Source organism: Dermacentor andersoni, chromosome 5, assembly GCF_023375885.2.
Source record: "Dermacentor andersoni chromosome 5, qqDerAnde1_hic_scaffold, whole genome shotgun sequence".
Lineage (NCBI taxonomy): Eukaryota > Metazoa > Arthropoda > Arachnida > Ixodida > Ixodidae > Dermacentor > Dermacentor andersoni.
This window is the reverse complement of record NC_092818.1, coordinates 68,581,271-68,606,217: the sequence shown is the minus strand read 5'-3', so window position 1 is coordinate 68,606,217 and position 24,947 is coordinate 68,581,271. Positions and strand designations below refer to the sequence as shown.

At 47.3% G+C, this 24,947-nt stretch overlaps 1 protein-coding gene across 1 annotated transcript in view; it reads right to left on the bottom strand.

Moving 5' to 3' along the window:
* Positions 1-10,971: 10,971 nt before the first annotated feature.
* The window catches only part of LOC126530755 (acetylcholine receptor subunit alpha-like), a 324,932-nt gene continuing 310,956 nt past the window's right edge, over positions 10,972-24,947 (bottom strand). Inside the window, exon 7 of the mRNA XM_050178045.3 lies at positions 10,972-20,336. Within this exon, the coding sequence (XP_050034002.2) occupies positions 20,148-20,336 (189 nt within the window). The 3' untranslated portion in view covers positions 10,972-20,147. The remainder of the gene's footprint in view (positions 20,337-24,947) is intronic.

Below are 24,947 nucleotides of genomic sequence, written 5' to 3'. Positions count from 1 at the left end.
AGAACCAGCTAATTCCTGGGCCATCCAAGGAGCCAAGACTCACCAATGGAGTCAAGTGTGACACCCCTGTCTACAAGCGTCCCCTCCCTTCTGTGGGTGCGCCTGGCGGTATTTTTTGCGCTTGTGTTCCGTGAACAAAGGCAGCGCAGTGATTGTGCGGACCCTCGCCCTCAAGGCGGAGCCTTCATCGACCATGAAGGCTCCGGCTGGAGGAAGTTGTGACCGCAGATTTCCCTTGCCTAGGTATCTAGGGAGAACAGAGGGGATATAAGCGGACTTTTTGGGTTCCTGTGGCGTGCTGACGTGCCCTGACGTTCCCGGATGTACTCTCCACAAAAGATGTAGTCTGCTTTGACAGGTAGCTCATGCTACGAGAACGATGTACTGCACTACGCGCTGGCGCCAGTATATACGAATGTCCCTTGTTCTGTAAATAAGTTTGCCTCTCCTATGTATATAAACCCCCTGTTCCGTTCCTCAATCCTCTCTACCTCGTACTCATCACGAAAAAAGCAACCCTCATCAAGAAGGCTAGGACGACGTCGAGGGCCCGCTTAGCCTCCTTGTGATGTCCCGGTAGCGTAGGCCAGCTACCCGTTACAAGACGCACCGGCGGGGTTCTCTAGAGAGTGACCCCATCAGTTGACGCCAGACTCCGAGGCCATGGCACCCGAATACTTCAATATACATGGATGAGAAGCACAAGTTCGTGGTTATCTTTTGTTTATTAGGGCAAATAAACGGAAGGTAGCCGTGAAGTTCTGCTTCTCATGTTGCTAGACACGCTTGGCCGAGTGAGAAATCCAGTCACAGTATATGTATATATTGATATTTATATATTTATGATATATATGTGTGTATAATGCACGTGAAAAAAGGGAACCGAGGGGCCCAATTTTTATTAATAATATCATAAAAAGCCAGCAAACAAAGACACCAAGGACAACATGGGGAAATTACTTATACTTACTAAAATTGAATTAAAGGAATGATAAATCATTTGGAAATGAAAGTGGGTGAAAAAATTGGCTGCGGCTTAGCTCAGCTAACCATGGATAAGCAAAGCGAAAGCTTGGTTTATCCTGGTTAAGTGAGGGTTTCACTTGGTTAACCTTTCATTTAGCTGTCGTTATTATACTTAGGTAAACACTCATCGTTAAGCCAGGTATGTGGGCTGTGCCCAGGTCGGTGGCTAGACATGACTGTGATTAGTCTTCGGTAGACACGCATCGTTTGACGATGCAACGCCTGTTGTGCCACAGGGAGAGCGCAAGTGCTAGACACGCAAAGAGACGCTGCGAACATGCGCAGCGTCAAAGCACATATGGACAGGGCGCGAGCGCGGTCGGTACATTGATCTCGACGGTGCGACACCTGTTGCATTCCGGACCCTCTCCAGTGAACTAGTTCGCCGGGCGATATCCGCGGGGTGTTCGGACGCCACTTGGCGACGACGGCTCAAAGCTTCCCGCTCCCGCGCAGCACTCGGAGAAGGCGGCTCGGCCTCGCTCTCATCTATGGCAAAGTTCGCACTGACTAGGCGAGCGCGGCTAGTCACGTGGTCAGGCGGCGACCCAGCTGCGGAGAGCGCACGCGGCGAGTCATGCGATGCGTTACCAAGGTTACGGCGCAGCTGCGATTAAATGAAGCTAAAATTGCTGGCGACGGCGAAACTCAGCTCGACTAGGTTACCAAAGCTTTCGCTTTAAAACAACTGGCCGCAGTTGAGATATGAACCCACGTCTTCACATTACACGTACGATGGCCTTACGAATCGAGCTAACGCGGCGCAGTTTTCGCATCTACTTTCTAGGGTATCTTATGTTTTACTACTTGAACTAGCCCTGGGAGTGTTAGCCAGCGCCACCACTCACAAGCTTTGGCGGTGTATGTCGAACATGCTTTCTGTTGTAGGGGTCATGAGTACTTGACCTTTTTGGGTGACGGCCACTGATGAATAAGCCCCCACATGCTACCTGAAGGCGTCAATGTTGCGTCGTCGCGATGCTGTGAAATGCGACTTTGACTGCGCGACGCAGGTTGCTTATGCTGTGTGGTGCAAATTCAGTTATGCATTTTATGTACACGCGAGCTTAGCCTGTTCCGTTCTGTAAGCGCGCAGACGAGCTTGGTAGGCATGCGCGCCACTTTTGCGCCCAATGTCTAGAGCACGAGCATGACCAGAAGCCCGATGACCGAGCGGCAAACATCTATCGATGGTTTACCGCACACAGTCGCGCCACGCTTTGGCTGTTAGGCCTAACCAGCGCAAGTTCACCTGGTGTCAGCCACCAAAGTTACACAGTTTAGTGCCGCGTCGACGCAAATCTATTCAGTGGCCTCGCGGCTTTCGGGATGCTTTACGGTTGCTTCATTTAAATAAATGAGCTGGTGTGGAAATTAGACCACAAGTACATATAATGATTCCAGGACTACAGAAGAAGACAGATCTACCGGCCCCTGCTATAAAACAGCTGAGCTTACTTGTTTTACATGAAAAGTACAGCAACCACGTGCACATCTATAACGATGGATCGACTACGTCGTCCAGTTATGGTGGTGCGTTGGTTATACCAACGCCAGGAATAACACTGCGGTTCAAGACATCTCATGTCACGACCTCAACGGCGGCAGAACTAACGGCTCTGCGTCGTGCACTGGAATTCTTTCATTCTGAAAGACCTAGAAAATGGGCTTCGTTATCTGCCTCAAAGCCGGCATTACAGTGCATGCAGTCAGTTGTCCGACGCGGATGTTATGAACAGCTGACATAAAAAATCGTGAAACTTCACCATCACGTCCAACAAAAAGGTCACGAGGTTGTTTTTCAATGGGTACCTGGCCATTGTGGAATCAGTAGCAATGATTCCGCCGATAACGCTGCTCGCACAGCACATCAAGAAGAGCACAGCGTTCCAATACCGCTTTCGAGGACAGACGCCGCAAGGCAGCTTCGACACCTGGCACGCAGTCTCTCACTGACCGAATGGAACTCACCAAACTTGCGACCTACACGAGTGCATCGATGAAACCCCTCACTACAACTCCGACTTCCACTCGGACTTCCACGGCGTGAAGCTACGCTTCTTTGTCGCCTTTGGTTAGGAGTTGCATTCACAAAGACACACTCTACATTGATTGGAGTGACTGACAGTGCCGCAAGCGAGGTCTGCGGCACCGAAGAAAATATCGACCACCTGCTGTGCCACTGTCCACGATAAGCCCCAGAAAGACAAGAACTTGATAACGCCCTCCAAAAATTGGACATCGGCCGCTTTCTGTGCAGGTGCGGCTGGAACATCGCTCGTCGGCCCATAAAGCGGTGAAGGCGCTTTTGTGCTCCTTGTGGACGACGGGCTTGTGTGAACGTCTATGACTATTAATGCAATTTCTATTAGACCACACGCGTCAGCGAACTCACCGCTGATTTCTTTCTTTCCTTCCCTCCTCTCTCTCCCTGTCATCGTTGTTTTCCCCTTTCCCATTCCCCCGGTGTAGGGAGCCAACCGGACGTTATTCTGGTTGACCTCCCTGCCTTCTGCTTTTCTCCCCCCCTCCCCCCTTAGTAGGCGATTACATGTTTAAAAACGTACTTTATTTGAAACTCCATTTAACGATGTGATGACCACGCTCAAATTATTTCGTTAAATCGCGAAATTCGTAAAACCGAGAAAGGAATTTTTCGGCCCTTCGAAATATAATGTAAGGTAGCGACATGCAAAAGCTACCGCGGCCTTGTATCTTTGCCGCTAATGCGGCCATGTGTCGCATAAAGCATGAAATAACGAAAGCAACCACCGCCGCGCATAACGGGGCGGTGTTGAGCCCACTGTTCCGCGCATGGGTGTGGCATGCTGCCTCATCAAAATAAAGCTAGGGCCGTGACCCAGGTGCCTAGATGTCTTAATGCGATAGCTTTAGAGCTCACGCTCGATGGAAAACCCGCCTGAGTCAAAATTAGAAAGAAATTGCCGCTTTTTTTACTCATTAATTTCAGGAAAAACTTCGTTAAATCGAGTTCGGACACATTAGTTTCATTAATTCGAGTTGATGACAACCTTGAACCCTATGGCTAACTTCCGGCGAATGGAAATTTCTTCGTTGGATCGGGAACTTCGTAAAATCGGCTTTCGTCAGATGGGGTTTTAATTGTATAGTTTCCCGTGCATAACACGCACCGAAATTTATAAAATGTAAGTGCAGTATCGGGGCGTCGGTTATAGATGAACGCCGAGTTGGGCTGGCTGCACGGCAGCGCAAATTTCACATTGAGGTGGTCTTTCACAACAGCAAGCCAGTGCCGCCGTGAAAACACCTTTAGGGTGAAGTTCTCCGCGATCAGCGTCTGCGCAGATGTGGGGAACATAGCCACTGGCCCGAAGACACGAACTGGACGGTTTGTGCATCCGGTAATGAAGCCTGTTTTTGCGACGATTTGAGCATTGCTTTTAGTTGCGCGCACATTTTTTTGCCCCGCGTGTTGTGATACGGGGCGTGACTTATGCGGGGAAAAAATGTCTATTCGTTCGTTTGAATGCTTCGAAAACGTCCAGTACTGAAATGCGAGCCGTAGCGAATATCTAGCAGCACAATGTGCAATCCAATACTCGAAGATACCTTAATCACATCGGTAGCGGTACTATAGACACAAGCCGATCGGTTATATGTGGGCTGCCTCCAGCGGAGAGAGGGTCGGCGCGGAATGCGAGGATGAATCTCCTCTCCCCCCACCAGAGGCCTTTGCCGCAGACGCCACAAAGGGAGAAGGTGCTAGGAAAAAAGGAGATCTGTCTTTCTCGAGGGCTCAAACACATCGCTTAAACCTTCATACGCACCACGCTTCACGCTATACAGCACGATTATCTCAACAAGCTATATGTATAGTAGCTGGCGGGGAGGACGACCGCGCCCCTCAGATCGGTAACACGACAGTACGCGTCCTGTGCACCAGCAGCTTTGTATCGGCAGCGGATTATGATAATTTACTGCCAGTAGTTCTTATGGCATGAAAACATAAATGCCTGAATAATTACCATATTATGAAAACCCATATATAATGGACAGATTATGATATAGGGAGGAAGCGGGAGGGCAACTACCGTGGGAAGGGGCACGCAGCCTGCCCACTGTTCAAAAAGGAGGGCATGGCAATAGAAATCGAAGATAAAGGAATAAAAGGGAAGGAATGATAAAAACAAACAACAAGATGACAGGTCACATGGAAGAAATAACGCAACGACAAGGAGGAGGAGGAAAGAAAAAAGTAGAAGGCAGGGAGGTTAACCAGAATAACGTCCGGTTGGCTACCTACACCGGGGGAATGGGAAAGGGGAAAACAAAGATCACATGGAGAGAGAGGATGGAAGGAAAAAAGGAAATTGCGGCGAGTTCGCTGACGCGTGTGGTCTTACAGAAATCGCGTTAATAGTCACAGATGGTCGCACAAACCCGTCGCCCTTAAGAAACACAAAAGCGCCTTCACCGTGTTATGGGCCGACGGGCGACGGGGGCGGTGTTCCAGCAGCACCTGCACAAAAAGTGGCCGATTGTCCAGTTTTTGGATAACTTTGGCAAGTTCTTGTCAAAGCTTTCCAAAGAATACAGGTCGCTAGTAGGAACACACGAGAAACAGAAAACACGCGAGAACAGAACAAAGCTCGCAGGTAGCGCAAATTATGAATGCACATGGAAAAAATAAAATCAAAAATGTACCTTGTTCGTGCTGCAAAAGCACTACAAACGGCAAGGCATGCAAGTTCTTTGCAGAAAAGTTTCAACTCAAAAACGGGCGAAAGGGTCAAACCAAGCTTTTCACTTTAAAACTGAGTTACATGGCTGCTTTCGAAGCGTACGTATATCTCATAGTATAAGATGCTTTCAAAATAAAAGACTTCGACTAGGGCTTAACAGCTCTGAGACACAAAACGAAGTTTACATCACTTCAGAGCTGCAATAACAGCCTGGATTCTGCACTACGGCGTACACATTTTGCGTGATGTGGCTGTTGTTTTCCGAGCTCATCATTCTTATTTCGCTTGGAAAATTACTTTTTTTTCATAGCAGGAAGCTTCTCTTCAATCCTGGGCCATACAGAATTGGAGAGAAGCCTCCGAGACCATCAGCTCAACAACTCTATTGCAGGTCCTCAACATGTCCGATTTAATTTTTCCATGACGCGCTCTTGTTCGTTTTTCCGGAATGTGCTTGCACCATCACAAGGTATGAACCAACTTGCTCGAACGTCGCAAAGAATTGCTTTCATCCCACATTGTTTTTTTTTTTTTTTCAATTTCGAAAGCGTACTTGATTCACTAACGCCACGCCTTCGCAAAAGCTAACAAGGTTCACACAGGCCATGGTTTTTGATCGTATTTGTTGCAGCGGAGCCTGAAACTGTTTCTTGCGATTCTGGAGCAACATTACTTTTTCCTTCCGGCTTCCGAATAGATTCAATCTTTTTCAGTAAGTCCTGTCTTAAAGATAAGAAATGTACAAGCTGCACAGATCCGTCTAATCAGTGCGACCCGTACTTACTCTGCTTGAATACTTGGGCAAGCATAATTCTTTGGCGCTTTGTGCCTGTGCCTTCACTCGTTTCACAATATTTACTTCAAGTGAAAGTGAAAGGGACTCATTTCATGCTGAAAAAGCTTTTCCATAGCGTCCCGGGAAAGCCGGCTCAAAAGTCAAATCTTCACTTCTTTCTTTTTTATATGTACAGCTTTCGAAGGCTCTGAGCAGTGCTCGTAGTGACATAATGCTGCCATTATGTATGAAAATGTCCTCAAGTTTCATTCAGCCTGCAGTTACTCATTATTTTTAATTTTCCGAACACTTCAGGGTAGGATACAGAGAATGCTTGGGCAGCCTGTTCTTTGAGAAGGCTTACCTCGTTAGGCGCCTTGGTTAGTTTTCTCGGAGTTACCCGCCGTGGTTGCTTAGTGGCTACGGCGTTGCGCTGCTAAGCACGAGGTCGCGGGCTCGAATCCCGGTCGCGGCGGCCGCATTTCGATGGGGGCGAAATGCAGAAACGCCCGTGCATGGAGCGCACGTTAACGATCACCAGATCGTAAAAACTAACCCAGAGTCCTCCACTACAGCGTGCTTCAAAATCATATCGTGGTTCTGGCGCCTAAAACCTCGGAATTTTTTTTTGTACAAGTCAAAGGAGAAAGCCACTTCAACACCTTGTAAATGAACCATGCATTTGCGAGCAGTTCCTCATCCATCATCTTTAGCTTAACTAACCACTTCAACCTTAAACCAACACTGGCATTGAACAGGGCGGGCGTTGTGCTGACATTGTTTTTTTTTTTTTCGAAGTGGTTGGGCTACCGGGTCTTCAGTTGAAAGCGTGGAGCCAGCTTGGGGATCTTTGTATCCTGATGGTGAGGCTGATCGGGTATACTCGATTTTATCTACAATTTCTTTATACTCCATTATGGCCAAATTTTGAGCGGCTGCTAAGATTTGCTCCGAATAAAATATGAGCTTATGTTCTGCTTCTTTCAATCCTAAGAGGAGGGTGGTTAAATATGGGGAAATACGGCGTCCTACCAGCACAAGCGCTACTTCTGCCATCTGTCGGTAGCTCCATCACCTGCACTGAATGCAGCTCACAGGTTGGTGCAGCGAACGTGAAGTGGCGCTGTGGGCGCGCTCAGCGCAAGAAAATGATCTCATTTTTTTTTTATCTGGCGCGAAAGAAGCGACGCGTATAAGAAAAAAATGAAAGCGTAATTGAAGCTTTACAGCCTTCTTTTTATCTCGAACATCCCCATAATCGCCTGCGTTTTCCGGCAGTTGTACCCTGCCACAGAAGTGTTCTACATATGCATCAGGAATTTTTTGGCCGGCCCTCTGCGTAAATGAAACGATGGTAATGTTGAGCTACTATTCCGGAAACAGAATGGTTATCACATTCTTCTCTTGCGTGAGCAGAATTAAACTGATAAGAAGCAGGTGGTTAAGATATTCTTCTTGTTTTTAAATTATTTCTAGGGTCCCGCAATTTCATTGTACTTGCCTTGAATGAACCAACGAATTACTATGGACAGCGGATTTCTTGATGTACTGAAATATATCAGGTTCTGACGTTGTGCTTCGCCTGTTTCTATTGAATGTTTCGATTTTTCTGTGCTCTGTAATATAAATACAGTAGTTAGCATTAGGGAACGTACTGAAAGGCCATAGAATAAGCATGAACAAAACTCGCAAGCTTCGCGCGCATAACTCGAATATACAAGGGGAGATCGAAACAGATTCGGAACTTGGCTATAACCAAATATCTGACAGTGATTTCTCTCTACCTTTTGTTTGTTCATCTCTGCAGCCTAGCAAGCCTTCCACTTCGTTACTTGGTCTGCATCAGTAAATGAAACGAGGTGTCCTCCCACGATTTCAAGCTCGAGTACCGGAGAGTTTTCAAATTTCTGTGCAAGAAAAGTTCCGCCAAGGAAATACACAGTAGGATGGTGAATGTGTATGACAATGAATGTCCTACAGTGACTCAGTGGTTCACTGATTTTAGACATGGCCGTGTGCATGTGCAAGACGACCCAAGGTCAGTGCGGTCGACCATTTCGACAGATTTGGACCATTCAGCCTCAGCAGAGAGCCTTACCATGAATAATCGCCGAATCAGGGTGTCAGAAGCTGCCGAAGAATTGAACACTTCTTATGGCAGGCCTTTCACTATCATCCACGATGTTTCGGGTATGTTGATGGTCTTGGCACCATGACTGCCACGAAACCTCTCAGCGCAAGATCGAAACCACGGCGTGCGTTCATCAAGGGAACTTTTGCACCTCTATTCAAACGACCCAGAAGATTTTCTCAGCCGCCTTATGACTGCGGATGAGACGTGGCTGTATCAGTGGGACCCAGCAACAAAACAGCAGTCTATGCAGTGGAGGTATTCGAGATCCCCTTCCCTGAAAAAATTCGAGACCCAGCGTTCAGGGAGGAAAGTGATGGCGACACTTTTTGCTTGATGCAAGGGGGATCCTGCTCATTGAGTAACTTGAAAACAGTAGGACAGTTAGAGGCGAATACCACGCCAACGTTGTTCGAAAACTGCGTAAAGCCATCGCGGAAAAACGCCGAGGATTAGCGGCAAGAGGTGTCCTCCTCCTGCACGAAAACGTCCCGGTTCACAGGAATTGTGTTGCCCAGGCTGCCATTTGAGAGTGGTTTCGAACAGCTGGACCACCGACCCTACAGTTCCGACCTGGCCCCGAGTGCCTTTTATTTATTTCCGAATTTGAAGAAACACCTCAAGGGAACGAGGTTTGATGACAGTAACTCGCTTCAAACTGCCGCAGAGTAGTGGCTTGGCAACCACGAAGAACATTTTTTTTGCTGGTATCAAAAGACTTCCAGGAAAATGAGAGAAGTGCATTAGTGTGAGGGAGATTATGTTGAAAAAAGTTTTTTTCCTAGGTTTGGCAGTTTTCCTGATATGCGAACTGCTAAACTTTTTGATCATTCCTCGTATTTTACTGTATTTTCTTTTGGTACACGGACGAACGACTCCACAACTAAACTAAGCCTATTTCATTCATGACGATCAGATCTACGACGCATGGTGTTACATAGATTTAGGCATCAACTTCTCCTCAAACCGTAAGTGGTTCCTTCACGCAACATTCGTAACTAACGAAGGTAACTATGCTTTAAGTTTCCTACGACGTAACGTTCATTTCGCCCCTTCCTAAAGATGACTACTAGCTTATCAAACTTTAATATGACATAAAGTGGAGTGTGTACATGTTTTTTGGGATACTCACCAAGACAATCTCATGGATACCTTAGAATCATTTTGAAACCGCGCCGTTCGATTCATCTTCTGTCACTATTCCTATTTCCAAGGTGGTGACTTCTGTGACTATTTCTACATGTGAGAAATTGATTTGAACTCCCTGCAGTGAACAGGTGGGCTTGGCGCCACAGATGAGCTTATCGCCCAAACTCTCAATAAAGACTTCTGCTAGAGGGCTTACACATAACGAAGACATAAAGACGCTTACCTGTGACTTTGACGAAAAGCGGCCATGGCGGCCGCATTTCGATGGGCGCGAAATGCGAAAACACCCGTGTACTTAGATTTAGGTGCACGTTAAAGGACCCCAGTTGGTCGAAATTTCCGGAGTCCTCCACTACGGCGTGCCTCATAATCAGAAAGTGGTTTTGGCACGTAAAACCCCATAATTTAATTTACTTTGACGTTTTGTGAAATTGACGCAGAGTGCCTTGAAAGGCAAGTAAATAATCAGCAACCTATACGTGCTCACTTAATTAAACAATCTAATTCAGGACTCAAATGGTCGGCTTGTATGGTTTCACTAGATTCTTTGTGTTAATTTTTGTTTCTTCATTTTTTATACACAGCGATTAGAAAGAATAAACTTTATATTTATTAGATTAAGCTATATTCGTCATAGAGCCGAGCCCTTCGTCCAGACTCCACTGTTTCGCACCCCATCATTTGCTCATTGAATCAGCCGTCGCTGCTCTTGCGGGCTTGAGTTGGTTTGGGCAATCTCCCTGGAGTAAATTGTGGGTAGAGGAGTTGTGGTGTATCGAGAAGGCTATGGTAATTTTTAAGGTGGTGTAGAAGAGTGCAGGCTTTGCACCACAGGTGGGGCAGGTGCAGTGTGGTATAGATGAAAATAGGAGTTCATAGAATATTGAAGCAAGTGGTTTGCTGTTCAAAAAAATTAGTGACACTGACAGAAGTTTTACATCACTGTGGATGCGTACATGGTAAAAGAAGGAAGCTTGCCGCCAGAAGGCGAATCATTTTTCGCTTTGCTGTCTACGGTTATACCTAACTTTCATGAAATGTATTCATGTTATAAAAACGAGTATGAATTGACAATAGCATGAGCTCAGTGAAAAGCGTTTAAGCCGGACACAGTTTGTGTGTCTGAAGTGGAGAGCCCCATTCACAGCAGAAGCAAGAAACATGAATGATTACCAACATATTTTATTAAGCAGTAAACCTTGAAGTCGTAACGCAGATACTGACAATAATTAACACCCAACAACACTATCATATTTACTAGAACTTCACCAGAACAAAATGGGTCCCTCATTGGCAATCTTCACTCGTAACACGGTCACAGAAACAAGGTGTGTCGACATGTGCACTTTGGAGATGTATGTATATACGCCTTTTCAAATATGATTGAAAAGGTAACATAACAAAGCGGGTTCAACGTCTTTCTTTTCTTTTTAATGCCTAGTAGAGATTGTACCAGAAATCTGCATCAACCCGTCACTGCGGACACCAACCTTTGTGAAAAGTATATTGACCGCACCGCAGCAGACTTTGTCCCTGCTCTAATATCCATATTCACGTGCAGAAAAGCGCGCCTGTACTTGAAGCTCCCCCTGCAGTGGATGTGGGAATGACTTCAAGTCGGGAGGATGGATCCCTCGCTCCTCAGTGTAGTCGATAAGAAGCGTGTGACATCTATGAACATGAAGGCTTTTAATGACATTTTAATTAAACCAACGCATCGCAGAGTGAATAGATTCTCGTCAAATTGCGTCGCACGGTAGCACAGAGGAGCCACAGCATAAGCTTTATAGTAGAACTTCCGGTCCCGCGCACCATTGCCCGCATACTTTGCACAAAGGCTGTACATGCGTATACACGAATGTTTTCTCGAAACCTTCATGCATGATAAAGCCCGATGCTTCGTCTTCAAAAGGTATAATCCATGGGCATGACGAAGGGCATGACTTACGAAAAAATAACTACCATCAACAGTCCATACAATCAAGTTAACGCAAGTTCAAAACCGTTATACAAAGCACACAAAGCAGCACGAAGGCGCTCAGCAATTTAATATCGCTGCGTTTTGCAAGTACCATAACAAATAAACTTTTGGCATAGCGCTAGTGTTTGCTGTTACCATCCCGGGCACATGCCAGCCGCCGGCGGATTATCTAAGTGCCCTGTGCCTACTAGTTGCACGTGCGATTTGCGTTAACGCGCAAAAAAGCGGGATGGTGCCCATGGTAGCAGCGGTTACACTCTAAAAAAAGTGTACACCCCTCGGGGTGTATATTTGCTACACAACAATACTCTTCATATGTCTTGGCCACATTTCCTTTCTTGAAAACGCTGCTCTCGTACATACCTGTCGAGAATGCTCTGTCATGTTGATAACGCGCATGCCATTCGTGACGTCGAAGTACCGGGTTCGCAGCGTTTAAGAAAGAAAATGCGGGCAAGACAGATGACGATTATTGTTGCGTGGCAAATATAGACTCCAAAGGGTGCAGCTGTTTTTATACTGTAGTTTTAGCGCTATGCGATTGTGACAACAAGGGCAGATTGAAAATGGAAACTTCTGCTGAATAGAGGTAAACTATGGCTCACCTTCAGAGCTGCACTAGCATTTCTGCAAAGTGAAATATCTGATTGCCGACACGTAGAAAACTGGTCCATTTGTCGAACGCTCGCCGTTGGAGTCATGCTGTGCCCGTGCTCATTTCCAGGTGTCGAAGGAACTCGCTTTTCTGATAGCACTCTCCAAACTGTCAGCTACAGCCTTTGGTTCGTCACTGACCAATTATAGCTTTCAAAGTGAACTCCTCTTGGCGTACATGTCCCAAGAAAGCTGCGGGGCTTTACTCGAAATTACTCGAACGTGGCCGCTTTTTCGCACATTTGCCTGATGCGCTATGGACGCGTTCATAGCAAGAAATATCAATGTAAGCGCCTCACTATTTCAGCACCTATTACATTTCTTGTGCCGAACTTAAAGGAAACCTGAAACGATTTTGACGATGTTGTACAAACGTGCTAAGTTATTAGGGTAGGTTCTTCTGATCATTACTTGACGCATCTAAGTGCTCCGCGTAAAGCGTGTAATTTATTATAAAGCTTTAAAAATGTACATCGCTACGGATCGCAGCAGGCCACTGGACTGAGTTTTGAGCCGCCCCTGACCAGGTGACGCGAGGTTACCATATGACGCCACTAGGGCAAGTTATCCGATTGGCTGCCGAGGGCGCGCCGTCGATAATTTGCTAACTTTATGGCGAACAAATGTTGTTTGTTATAGTTGGAATGTTAGTTGATTGGTTTTTATAGGAAAGAAAGTAAAAGAAAGAGAATGCACAAGGAGAGTTTATCACTTCATTCAACACTTCCGGCACGCTGCAAGTGTCGTCCGCCGTCACATTACGCCGGATGATTACTGCCACTTCGCGTGTCCTGTGTTCAGGAAAACGCAAGCGTAAGCGGACTGGGCCTGGCCGTTTTCGGTATAAGCCTAGGCGCAAACGTGAATGGTCTGCACGGTGCAGCTACGTGGTGGCACAGAGCTCAACCAAACACAGAACTAATATAGCAGTAACGAAGTGTATTCTACTTTGCTGCTGGTGAAAAGTTTCGGCAGTAGTGCAATCGTTGACACGTTGTTTTTTGTAAATGTTTTAAATGTGATTAGAGCAATATTAGCTATCTGTTTGGTTGATTAACCTCTGCGCCACCAGGTGGCTGGACCGTGCAAACCGATCAGGCCGCTCACATAAGTCTACGCTAAAACTCTTTCATCACAGCAATAGTAGAATGGAGGGGCTTTAGTTTACGCCTCCACCCATCAGTTGAAACGCCCCGCTCGCCTGTGGTTACCGAAATACCGGACACGCTATGCTCGCAACGCACGCTGCTTCGATAGCTCTCGCTTGGGGTCGACTGCCAGGAGGCTGGCCGAGAGGTTGGAGAGGCTTCGCGCGCTGGCTCCAAGACAACCGGAAGTAGACGACATAACGTCCCATCATGACGCAGAGCCAGTGAAGGCGGAGGTTAGCCCCGATCATTCGGCGAATGAGTTGAGGAGAAAACGCATGGCTATGGAGGAGGGTAAATTGTAATCGTAAGGAGCATTATTAATATTAGACGCTTCAAACAAATTGTGGTGCGAATCATTTACTGTAGCTGTAGCCTACGCGTCCACAAAATTGGTCCGAACCGTATCACGGACCATTTAGCCTGACATCTGCGGAAACAAGGCAAGCCTGACAACTACCTTCGATAGTTTGGACGTTCAGAAAGAATGACAGTCTCATTTTGTTCAAATAAACATACTCTTGTCTGGCTCCCTTGCGATTCAATAACCACTCTAATACTTCAGTGGTTACGTGGCTCGGATTAGTTGATTGAGCCAGCTCGAAATAAACGAATGAGACAGGAGTGTCATAGAGGAGAGAATAGACCACTTACCTCTCCGAGCTTTCAGATCATTTGTGTCACTAATGTTGACGAGTAAACCCGTGGTTCAGGGTAATAACTCTAAGTCAGCTTTTAGTTCCTCCAAACGCGTCCTCGAATGTAACACGCAAGAAAACAGATAATCTTAGAAGAACATAGTTGTTTATCGCACTGGAAGTAGAGGGACAAAGAGGGTTTCTCCTGAATACATCAATGGAAAGAAAGCAGGCGCGTACATTCTATGACGTACTGAAGTATGACCGGAGGTTTCTGGCTACTCTATTAGCTCTACTTCGACGATGTTCACAAAATGCGCCAAGGGTTTTACACGTCAGTGATAGACACCCAGAATATTGACAATTCACTTAACTCATAAGTACTACGAACATCACGATCAAAAAGGAAAGAGAAACGAAGGAAGCTTACAAAAAACGTTCATAATTATTGCAGGCGTTGGTTAAGTGCAAGGGGGCTGGTTGAAAAATACATTAACATGGCGTTATCTTTACCCCACTATCCTTTCCAACAGTTCAAGAATGTCTTCAACGTCTCAATAAACTTGTGATACGCATTAACAGTGTATAGATACATTGTAAAAATATTGTCAAAATATTATTTAAGAATGCCAGTAAGCTTAAGCTGTGACCGCTAACAATGCCAGTGCTCGGACTGCAGGGCATCGCGAGCCGTAGCTGAAATATACAACGGTCCCAATAATAAGTGACGCATAAATATACTTTAACTATAATGTTGGCAGCATTTTACACGCTTCCAATAACGCTTGGATCCAGAGGCGCTATAACATGGAGCTATACCAATGTCTTTGTATTCTATTTCTGCCATAAGCCCTCCACGATTGGTCAAACATTGTAGTGCGGCGCCCACTTCACCTGTCTGTCACGCGACACCACGAAAACTACGAGAGCTCCCCATCTCACATGACGCGTGCAGGCTGATTATACATGATTTGGTTGAACAAAAGAAAGATAAGAGCCGTTTCCGATTTCACGCATTTTTTTTTTTTGCCATCAGCCCCTCGCTATTGCTCAATTTTTTTCTGGTTGCACCAACCTCGCCTGTATGTCACGTTATGTGACAGCACCGTGATAACTCATCACGCCAAAGTGACGTGTACGCACTAATGAGGCACTGATATGCCGAAGAAAAATGTTTTTTTTTTTTTTTAATAGCCAGTAACTGCGCCGTGCCGAAAGGAAATAAAGATGGCTGCTGGCCGATCGTTCATGCATTGGCTACTCGGAGATACCGGCGAGAATGGATTTCCTTACGTATATTTTTTTTCCCGTAGCAGCACAGTGTTATCGAGCCTTCTAAACACATATACGACACTGCTCTGCCAACTCTTCTTCTCTCAGGATCCGCTTTAGCGCCATATTCGACTGCCCGTTGCACACCACCGCAAATTTTCGACCACCCATGGTATGCTAAGCAAGAAGTGGACCAATCGCAGACGATGACGTTACTCCCCTCACCCGGTTATTTGCTTGCGCTGTGATAGTTCGACCCCACCGAAAGCATCTCAACTTCTACTCGCTCCTCGGCTCTTGCCAGCCTAAAACCTTTCAAGGCACCCACTGTTGTTTGCTTTGAAAGCAAACAGACGTGTCCTACTATGCAGGGGGAGGGTGTTTGATTGGGCGGTTCAAACAAAATTTCGGCTCACCACCCGGTCTTCGCGTCGGCGGTTGGGTAGATTTTCCGGGAGTAGATTGGAATAAAATCAGAATGAAATAGCTTGAATTTATACGGCCCCGGTCCTGCGGAGACTGACGGCACAGAGGCGGCACACATGTCGGCACACACCAAAAATAATTTGGCATGCTAGAGCGGTTCAAAGAGGAACCGCCCATGTCTGGGTGAAAACATTTTAGCGAAAGTTGTCTGAATTGGCTAAAGTTTTTTGATGGAGGAGATGCTCTGTATTCTTACTGCCTATTAATTCTCTGCACGAATACCCATGTGCGTCACATGGCTAAGAATAAAATTAGGAATTTATCGCTTGGTGCCGCTAGCACCTGAGCGAAATAACTGTCATGAAATTCAACTATCAACCACCGAACGCAAATGTGAGCTAGCCTTGGACGTCACCAGCAAACATCTTTAATGGGAGGAGCAATACGTCTAGGTGTTTATGTCAGTGCTAACAATTCTGACAACTTAATCTAGATAATGCTTCTTTTGACCACTAAACACTAACTACTCTGAAATCTAGGCTTGTTACGTCTAGCCTCAGACATACTACTCGCGAAAAAGAAAAGAAACAATAACGCATGTTGCGCATTTGCAAGGCGCCTTCTGAAAGCAAGTTTTAAGCATTGTAGTACGCACAAAATTAACTGTCGGCTTTGTACTAATTCGGATAAGGTCACGGCCCACTTGCGATGACAGTACTCTGTGCCAGTTGTGGTAATTGCTGAGTTTCGCCAACAACAAACTTCTAGATAAATAATGCGATCCTTATATTCATTTTCACGAGTGTTTCTTTCATTCCGATCTTCTGGACCTGTGGCCACCACCGTAGGTATTTTCGCGCCTGCCTTTCTAACAACGAAGAGCGAGCAGCACACTAACATTAATAGTTATCTGAAATATTATATTCAGATTGCGCCACTGTGGGAATGGATTTTTCGCAAAGCATTTTGCAACGAGCTGGTTATTCAGCATATCTACCAGATGAAGCAACATGTTTCTGACGACAGCGCCAAGACGACGGCGACGAGGAGGGCATGGCAACAGATTATTTTGTGCTTCAGCGAACAAACGTTTAGCGTCTGTTCCAATACGACCTGGGCTGATCTCGAAGGTGGTACAATATCGCACAGCCCTTACAAGAAGAGGACTGAAAAATGTGAACCGATTACGAAGGCTATCAAATACGGTCTCAAAGCGTTAGCGGCTCAGAAGGAAGAATGAGAGAAACTGGCATGCTCTAGCTTTTATACGCATCTTTTTAATATGCGACGTGACGCACGCGAATTACAGCGGCCGAAAGTTTACGGTCGAATTGAAAGCGCCGCACTAGCTCGGGGTAGGCTACGCGACGCGCGCGAATGACAGCGGCCGAAAGTTACGGTAGAATTGAAAGCACCACACGCGCACGTGTTCTCGCTCCGGGTATGCTACGTGACGCACGCGAATGACAGCGGCCGAAAGCCTACGGCTGAAGTGAAATCGCCGCACGCGCATGCGCTCTCGCTCGGGGTGTGCTACGTGACGCGCGCGAATGACAGCGGCCGAAAGTCTACGGTTGAAGTGAAATCGCCGCACACGCATGCGCTCTCGCTCGGGGGTGTGCTACGTGACGCGTGCGAATGACAGCGGCCGAAAGTCTACGGTCTAATTGAAAACGCCGCACTCGCTCGTTGCACGCGACGTGACGCGCGTGAATGGCAGAGGCCGAAAGTCTACGGTCGAATTGAAAGCACCACACGCGCACGTGCTCTCGCTCGGGGTATGCTACGTGACGCACGCGAGTGACAGCGGCCGAAAGTCTATGGTCTAATTCAAAGCGCCGCACACGCTCGTGGAACGCGAGTGACGCACGCGAATGACAGCGGCCGAAAGTCTATGGTTGAAGTGAAAGCGCCGCACGCGCATGCGCTCTCGCTCGGGGTGTGCTACGTGATGCGCGCGAATGACAGCGGCCGAAAGTCTATGGTCTAATTGAAAACGCCGCACTCGCTCGTGGCACGTGACGTGACGCGCGTGAATGACAGAGGCCGAAAGTCTACGGTCGAATTCAAAGCGCCGCACGCGCACGTGCTCTGGCTCGGAAAATTTGATGCTACACGCGCGCGCGTGACACCCTAAAGATCAATTCGGCGTTGACACGAAAGGATTAGGCGTTCGACTGTGGCGTCGCGATTACAGCACCGAAATGTTGTGCTGAGATACGCAACTTCAAGCTCACCACACTACACGAGTACCTAATGCGAAGTATTCTTTGGCTGATTCCAGGCACTTTGCGCTATAGGTAGGAAGGCTCCTGCCTCGCATCGTTTCGTGTCCGATAGGGGGACCAAATCTCGGCCAGCAACACAACAGTGCGATGCTCTAACAACCGTGTGCATACTTCTCTTGTGCCTACGACAAATTACTCTTGGAGACGACTGGCGCTTGCGTCACGTCACATATGCGGGGTGATGGTTTCTTTAAGTTCCTCGGAATTTAAAAATATCGCCTGCTGCAGGTAACATATTTATAGCCCATCAACTGGATTATAGAGAGAGGCGAGCTTTGCTCGCACAAGGAATCGAAACACATATTCAAATAATTTTGAAAAATTACTAATTAACTTCCTGATTCATTATTTTACGACATATATGGCAATCTACGAAATGTGGCCGGTGAGCTTACAAAGCACATCCTCTTGGAATGACTTTCCAGAATGGCAATAGTCTGTATATATGCGCCGTGAAACTCGTCGTTGAAATGCCCTGTGCCACTTACTTTTCTTTAAGAAAACGCAATTTGATGCACTGAAGCACGAAAGTAACTGGAACGCCCGCGTATTTCGTACCGCACTTAATAAAATCTTATGTCGAAACCGGTGTCATACTGGAGTATAACTTCAAGTGGATACGTTTTACAGTCTCACCTGCTGCAATTCTCAAATCGCAATAAGTGGTGTGATGCAATTAAGATGATAATTAGGGAGTTTCTTAATTAGTTGAACATGTGTTTCAATTTCTTGTGCAAATAATGTCCGCATCATTGTATAATTCAGCACAAGGATTATAATTACATTATCTGTAACAGACAATTTAAGAAAAAATCCGGGAAAGTTAAAACTGATCAACCCGTATAGCACGAGCGATGGCACGTGCTGTTGCGTGCCAGTTTCCATTCGGCCACAAATTTGCTCCTGCGTTTCGCATGCTTCGAATTTCGCGTACTAGCGAATCGCTCACAAACGCCACAGCGTGCCACTTCCTTCCATGCTTCCCTGGTGGCACCCAGCACTTTCAGGTGCTGCGTCAGACTGCAGCTCTCATTGTCCTGTGTTTTTCTCGCAGCAGACAACGCTACACAGGCATTGTATGACACTGTACCCAACCCTTCCGTATATGTTCATTTGCCAACAAAACAGCCTGTAGTGTTTATTAGCTGTAGTACGAAAGTAAATAAGCAAATATCATTCGTGATGCTAGTTGCCTCATACTACCGTCGACGTCTAGCTGCTGTGATCGCACGCACGATCGAATCACTTAGCCGTACGCAAACACTTCAGCCTATCTGATAATGCCAAACGATTCTGCATGGTTAACTACTTGCCGAGAACATTGAACGATATTAATTTTCGCAGGGTGTAAGACATGTATGAATTTGCCTTCATTGGAAGTGCCCTAAATGATGCGAGATATAAAGCTACCCAACGCGATGTGCCTGGAATAAGTCAAAGAAAGCTTCGCGCTAAAAATTGAATTCATGTGAGGTAGTCTTACCTTGCGCGTTACCACGTATGTTATAGCTAATTGTATGTGTGGTCTTGCTATATTTATAACCTTTCGTTTCGTTTGTTAAAGGTGGGACTAAAGAAGTTCAGACTGAAACTTCTGCGTAGAGGATCGGAATAAGAACGCCGCGACACCATTGTACCTTCGACACGTCAGTGCCTTGGCAATGCGGCATGCTCCATTCTCTCGTCCCGCATTGGTCCATTGTACCAAGGCAGTCATTGAGTTGTTCTCACGTGGCTTAAAAAGTGGCGCCAACGCAGGCGCCCCGCACGGTTGTGGGATGTGCGGAAACTTCAGAAGACATGCTGTATCGGGCTGAATGCATAAGTATAACACCATCACTTTAAAGAAAAAATAAAATGTACGAACACTCATGTTTTGCAACACACAGTTCGTGTTGAGTTCTGCTGCTGCTATGCTCGAAAGGGCGGTGATAACTAGGACTGATGTCCCTTATAGACCACACTAAGGATCTCAGACAGTCGGACATCGATGGGCTCGCGGGTGTCGTAGAGTGTGGGCGCGTCCAAAATTATAGCGCATGTGCCGACAATGACGGCTGCCGTGAAGATCCACAGGAACAGCCGGTCCAACACCATGGCGACGTACTTCCAGTCTTCCTTTACCTGAATATGAAGAGACCAATAATAATTTGTTCAAGTGGCGCTCGTTTAACAAATACAGACACTCTTGTATACAAAGTTAATGTAAGGAATACGCAGCTGGTGACTTTTTAAAAAGAAACAATAACCTTGATGAGTATTAACTCATTGAAGATTGAGTTCTCGACATAAAAAAGTCCAATCACGTGGAATTCGGATGATGATCAAGAACATTGTCACTTCCTGTGGTGTTATCTTCCCGTGTGCACGTCTCATTATGAGTTAGAAATTAGCGTATTGTCGTACTTGTCACCTTTCGTGAAAAAAAAAGGTGTTTTCCGTGGTTTCATTTCCACGAAAGTAAGCGTCCCAACGTGAACAGTAATGTTTCAGTCAAACACGGAGAAGAGAATGTGGTGAGCTGTTATTGCACCCTCTTGTCTCCATGGTGTCACCGTATTTAGAGTTAGTTGAACATACGCCCTGATACCACATAAGATACTGGAACATTTGCAGACAAAGGAGCCATTCGATGATACTGTTGTGACGGTGAAATTATCATCAGGACTAGCAAGGGTGCATTTATTTATGAGTAGATTTACGTGAAAAGTGCTGTTGGCACAGTTCGCGTCGCACTTTCTATTTGACAATATTTGGGAAATCCCTTAATATAAAATTTAGCTGATTTACTGTACCATTTATCTATATAGGTTATGCACAATACATTTATGACGGTATAGCAATAATGTAGTATGAGTGATGCAGAAGTGAATTTGGGCTACACAAGGCTACAAGACCTAAAAAACGCTGTGCTTTCTCCTTTCATTTCCTACTTCTTACTTAAAACCACATATTGTCGCGATGCAGAACAGGACGTGCAGACAAGAGACGATAACGAAGAAGTTTTCTTGCTGCTGGGGCGCTTCGGCCGCATTGTTCTAATGCCAGCTGGTGCATTCACCGTTAGCCTGGCCTAAACAACATTCGTGCTTGTCTCCGCCTCGTATCATTTCGGTTGAGGCGCGGGGTACCAACACGGAGCACCGCAGCGGTCGCCGCTTGAGCCCTGCCACGATGATCGACAGCCAAAGCGCCACAGTGACCGATCGCCCACCTCCGGTGCCACAGACTCTGACCTCCATCGTGTTGTCCCAGCCACGAGACCCAGGGACCTTCAATGGCATCGATGGTGTGCACCCTGAAGACTGAATTTCCTGGTATGAGCATGTAAGCCAAAATAATCGCTTGCTTTGCCGCGGTATTGATCATCGCCCCCTAGGTGGAGCTTCTCGTCTGACCGTCCAGATCAAGGGGCTCCCTGTTTCTCTGTGCGTCCTTCATCAACGAATACCGACAACGTATCTACGAGCTTCCGTACCAGCCGGTCACCATCGCCCTTAAGTCGTCGGTCTTGTTCGCCCCAGGCCCAACGCTCTTCTTCCCCGCGTTCGTGCCACAGGAAAACTAGTCAGTGCAGCTCCCAGAAGCGACGCTGCATCAAAGACCTGGCCTGCAGATCCTCTGATCTCACTGCCTACCCTTGGAAGTATACTAGACGTTGAGGTGGATGGAGTCCCAGTCAAGTCCGTCGTCGACACCTGTGCGCAGATGTCTGTAATGAGTGCTACCCTTCGGAAAAGACTCAGAAAGGTCTTCGCACTTGCCGTACCGTGCACAGTACGTGTTGCCGACGGCAGTACGCCACCGGTTCTCGGCATGTGTACAGCATGAGTAACGATTGCCGGCCATCAAACCGCCGTCGTATTTACTGTGTTAGAGCACTGTCCGCATGACCTGATTTTGGGGCTGGACTTTCTCTCGCCCCATTTCGCCCTAATAGACTGCGTTACAGGTGTCGTGCATTTGGACCTTCCTTCCGACAGCTACTTTGTTTCTGATGCACATCATTCGTCCGTGTGTTCTGCCGAATTCGCCCGGTTGCCGCCTCAAGCCTCTACTACTGTACCTTTTAACGCTCGACCACATGTTCCTGATGGCGACTACATCGTCTCTCCGCTTGTCGACGTTGTTATACAGCATGGCGTCGCGCTACCAAGCACCGCTGTCACTATTGTCGATAATTTGAGTTGGCTTCCCCTTCTCAACTTTAGGTCTGTCGCACATGTTCTTCCCGGTAACATGACAGTGGTCCGTCTGACAACTGTGCACGGGTACGAAATATCTCCGCTCGCGCCCACTATTTCTCCCTCTGTCAGCCCTATCGTCGCGTGTTCCCGTTCGGCTTCGTCACCCTACCACGACGTCGACAATATGACCACTACCGACCTCTCTGCAGCTCAAACTGAAGACCTTAGGCGCATTCTGTTCAGTTACCGCGATAGCTTTAATTTCGATGACGACCCGCTCGGCCAGGCAGCCGTAGTCATTCATCGGATTCACACCGGCGACGCAAGTCCCGTCTATCGCCGCCTCTACCACGTGTCTGCGGCAGAGCGCAGCATCATTCAAAGCGAAGTTGGGAAGATGCTGAAGAACATCATCGAGCCTTTGGCTAGCCCGTAGGCCTCGCTAGTTGTCCTGGTCAAGAAAAAAGACAACACCTGGAGATTTTGTGCTGGTTATCGCCGTCTGAACAAGATCACCAAAAAGAACGTGTATCCATTGCCTCGTATTGATGATGCACTTGACATGGGGCGAAATATTTTTCATCGATTGACCTCCGCTCGGGCTACTGGCAGATCGCTGTTGATGAGAAGGATCGCGAGAAGGCAGCCTTTATTACACCTCATGGGCTTTTTCAATTTAAGTCTTGCCTTTCGGGTTTTGCAGTGCCCGAGCGACGTTCGAGAGAATGATGGACACCCTTCTCCGAGGCTTGAACTGAACCATCTGTGTGTGTTATCTCGACGACGTAGTCGTTTTTGCTCCAACCTTTGAAACCCGCATTGAGCGTCTAGCGACTGTCCTTACTGTGTTTCGCGCTTCGAAACTTCAGCTCGACTCGTCGGAGTGTCACTTCGGTCCTTGTGAAATAACCGTTCTCGGCCACCGTGTAAACGCCAATGGAATTCAACCTGACCCGGCCAAATTTGGAGCCGTGCAAGAATTTTCTGTGCCGTGCTTAGTTAAGGACGTTCGCTGCTTCATAGACTTATGCTCGTGCTTTCATCGCTTCGTTCAAAATTTTCCTGATACTGCTCGTCCTATCACCTAGCTTTTAAAGAGCGACGTCGCTTTTGCGTGGGGACAGCGGCAGGCCGAAGACTTCACAGCACTCATCAGACTCTTGATGAGCTCCCCAGTTTGACCCTTCAGCACCCACCTAAATCCATACAGATGCTAGTGGTCACGGCATTGGCGCTGTTTTTGCCCAGATTCAGTGTGGTCCAGAGTGCGTTAAAGCTTACGCAAGCCGTCTCCTGTCCACGGCCGAGCGCAACTATTATATCACGGAACGAGAGTGCCTAGCGCTGGTTTGGGCGATCGCGAAATTTCGCCCATACCTGTTTGGTCGCCATTTCCGCGTCATTACCGACCACTGCGCACTCTGCTGGCTCTCTTGGTTGAAGGACCCTACAGGGCGTCTTGGGCGTTGGGCATTGCGCTTGGCAAGAGTACACTTTCTCTGTATTGTACAAATTCGATCGTTTACGTCAGGACGCCGACTGCTTGTCCCGCCACACTGTTGACCCATCGGAAGCCACGGACCTCAAATCCGACACCAGCGTTATGTCCATCTCAGGCTTCCTCAACATTGACGATTAACAGCGCCGTGATCCCGTTCTGCGAACCATCATGAATCGGTTAAACTCGCTAACTCCTCATCCTTTCCTTCGTCTCTTCTGTATTTCCGACGGAGTCCTGTACAAACGCAACCTGCGCCCTGATGGTGCTGATCTACAGCTGCCCCTACCAGGGCACCTTAACGCACCATGCTTGAACAACTCCACGACGCAACCACCACTGGGCATCTCGGTGTTACTCGCACCTTTGACCGAGCCCGGCGCCATTTCTTCTGGCCCGACCTCTACCGCTTTGTGCGCCGGTATGTGATTGCTTGTGACCTATGCCAACGCCGGTAGCCCACCCACATGGCTGCAGCTGGACGTTTACAATCCATCCATATTTCCACTGAGCCTTTCTTTCGCGTGGGTCTCGATCTACTTGGTCCTTTCCTTTTCTCAACTAAGGGCAACAAATGGGTTGCGGATGCAACGGATTGCGCCACGCGCTTCCCCATTACGGGAGCTCTGCTTACAGGTTGTGCTACTGACGTCGCGGATTTCCTCCTGCACAACGGCATCTTGCACCAAAGTGCTCCACGTCAGCTCCTCACGGATCGCGGACGTTACTTCTTGTCAAAGGTCATTAATGATATCCTCCGCCTATGCTCTACTGAGCATCAAATAGCCACTGCTTACTATCCACAGACTAACCGTCACACAGAGCGACTGAACAGAACGCTTAAAGACATGCTAGCTATGTACGTTTCTCCAGACCACCAGGGATGGGACGTCGTTCTGCCATATGTCACCTTCGCGTACAATTCATCTCGCCATGACATTGCGGCGCACTCACTGTTTTATCTATTGTTTGGCCGTGATCCCGTTTTACACCAGGACACAGTACTTCCACAAGTCACACAGTCGCCTACCGCTTATGCCCGCGATGCGA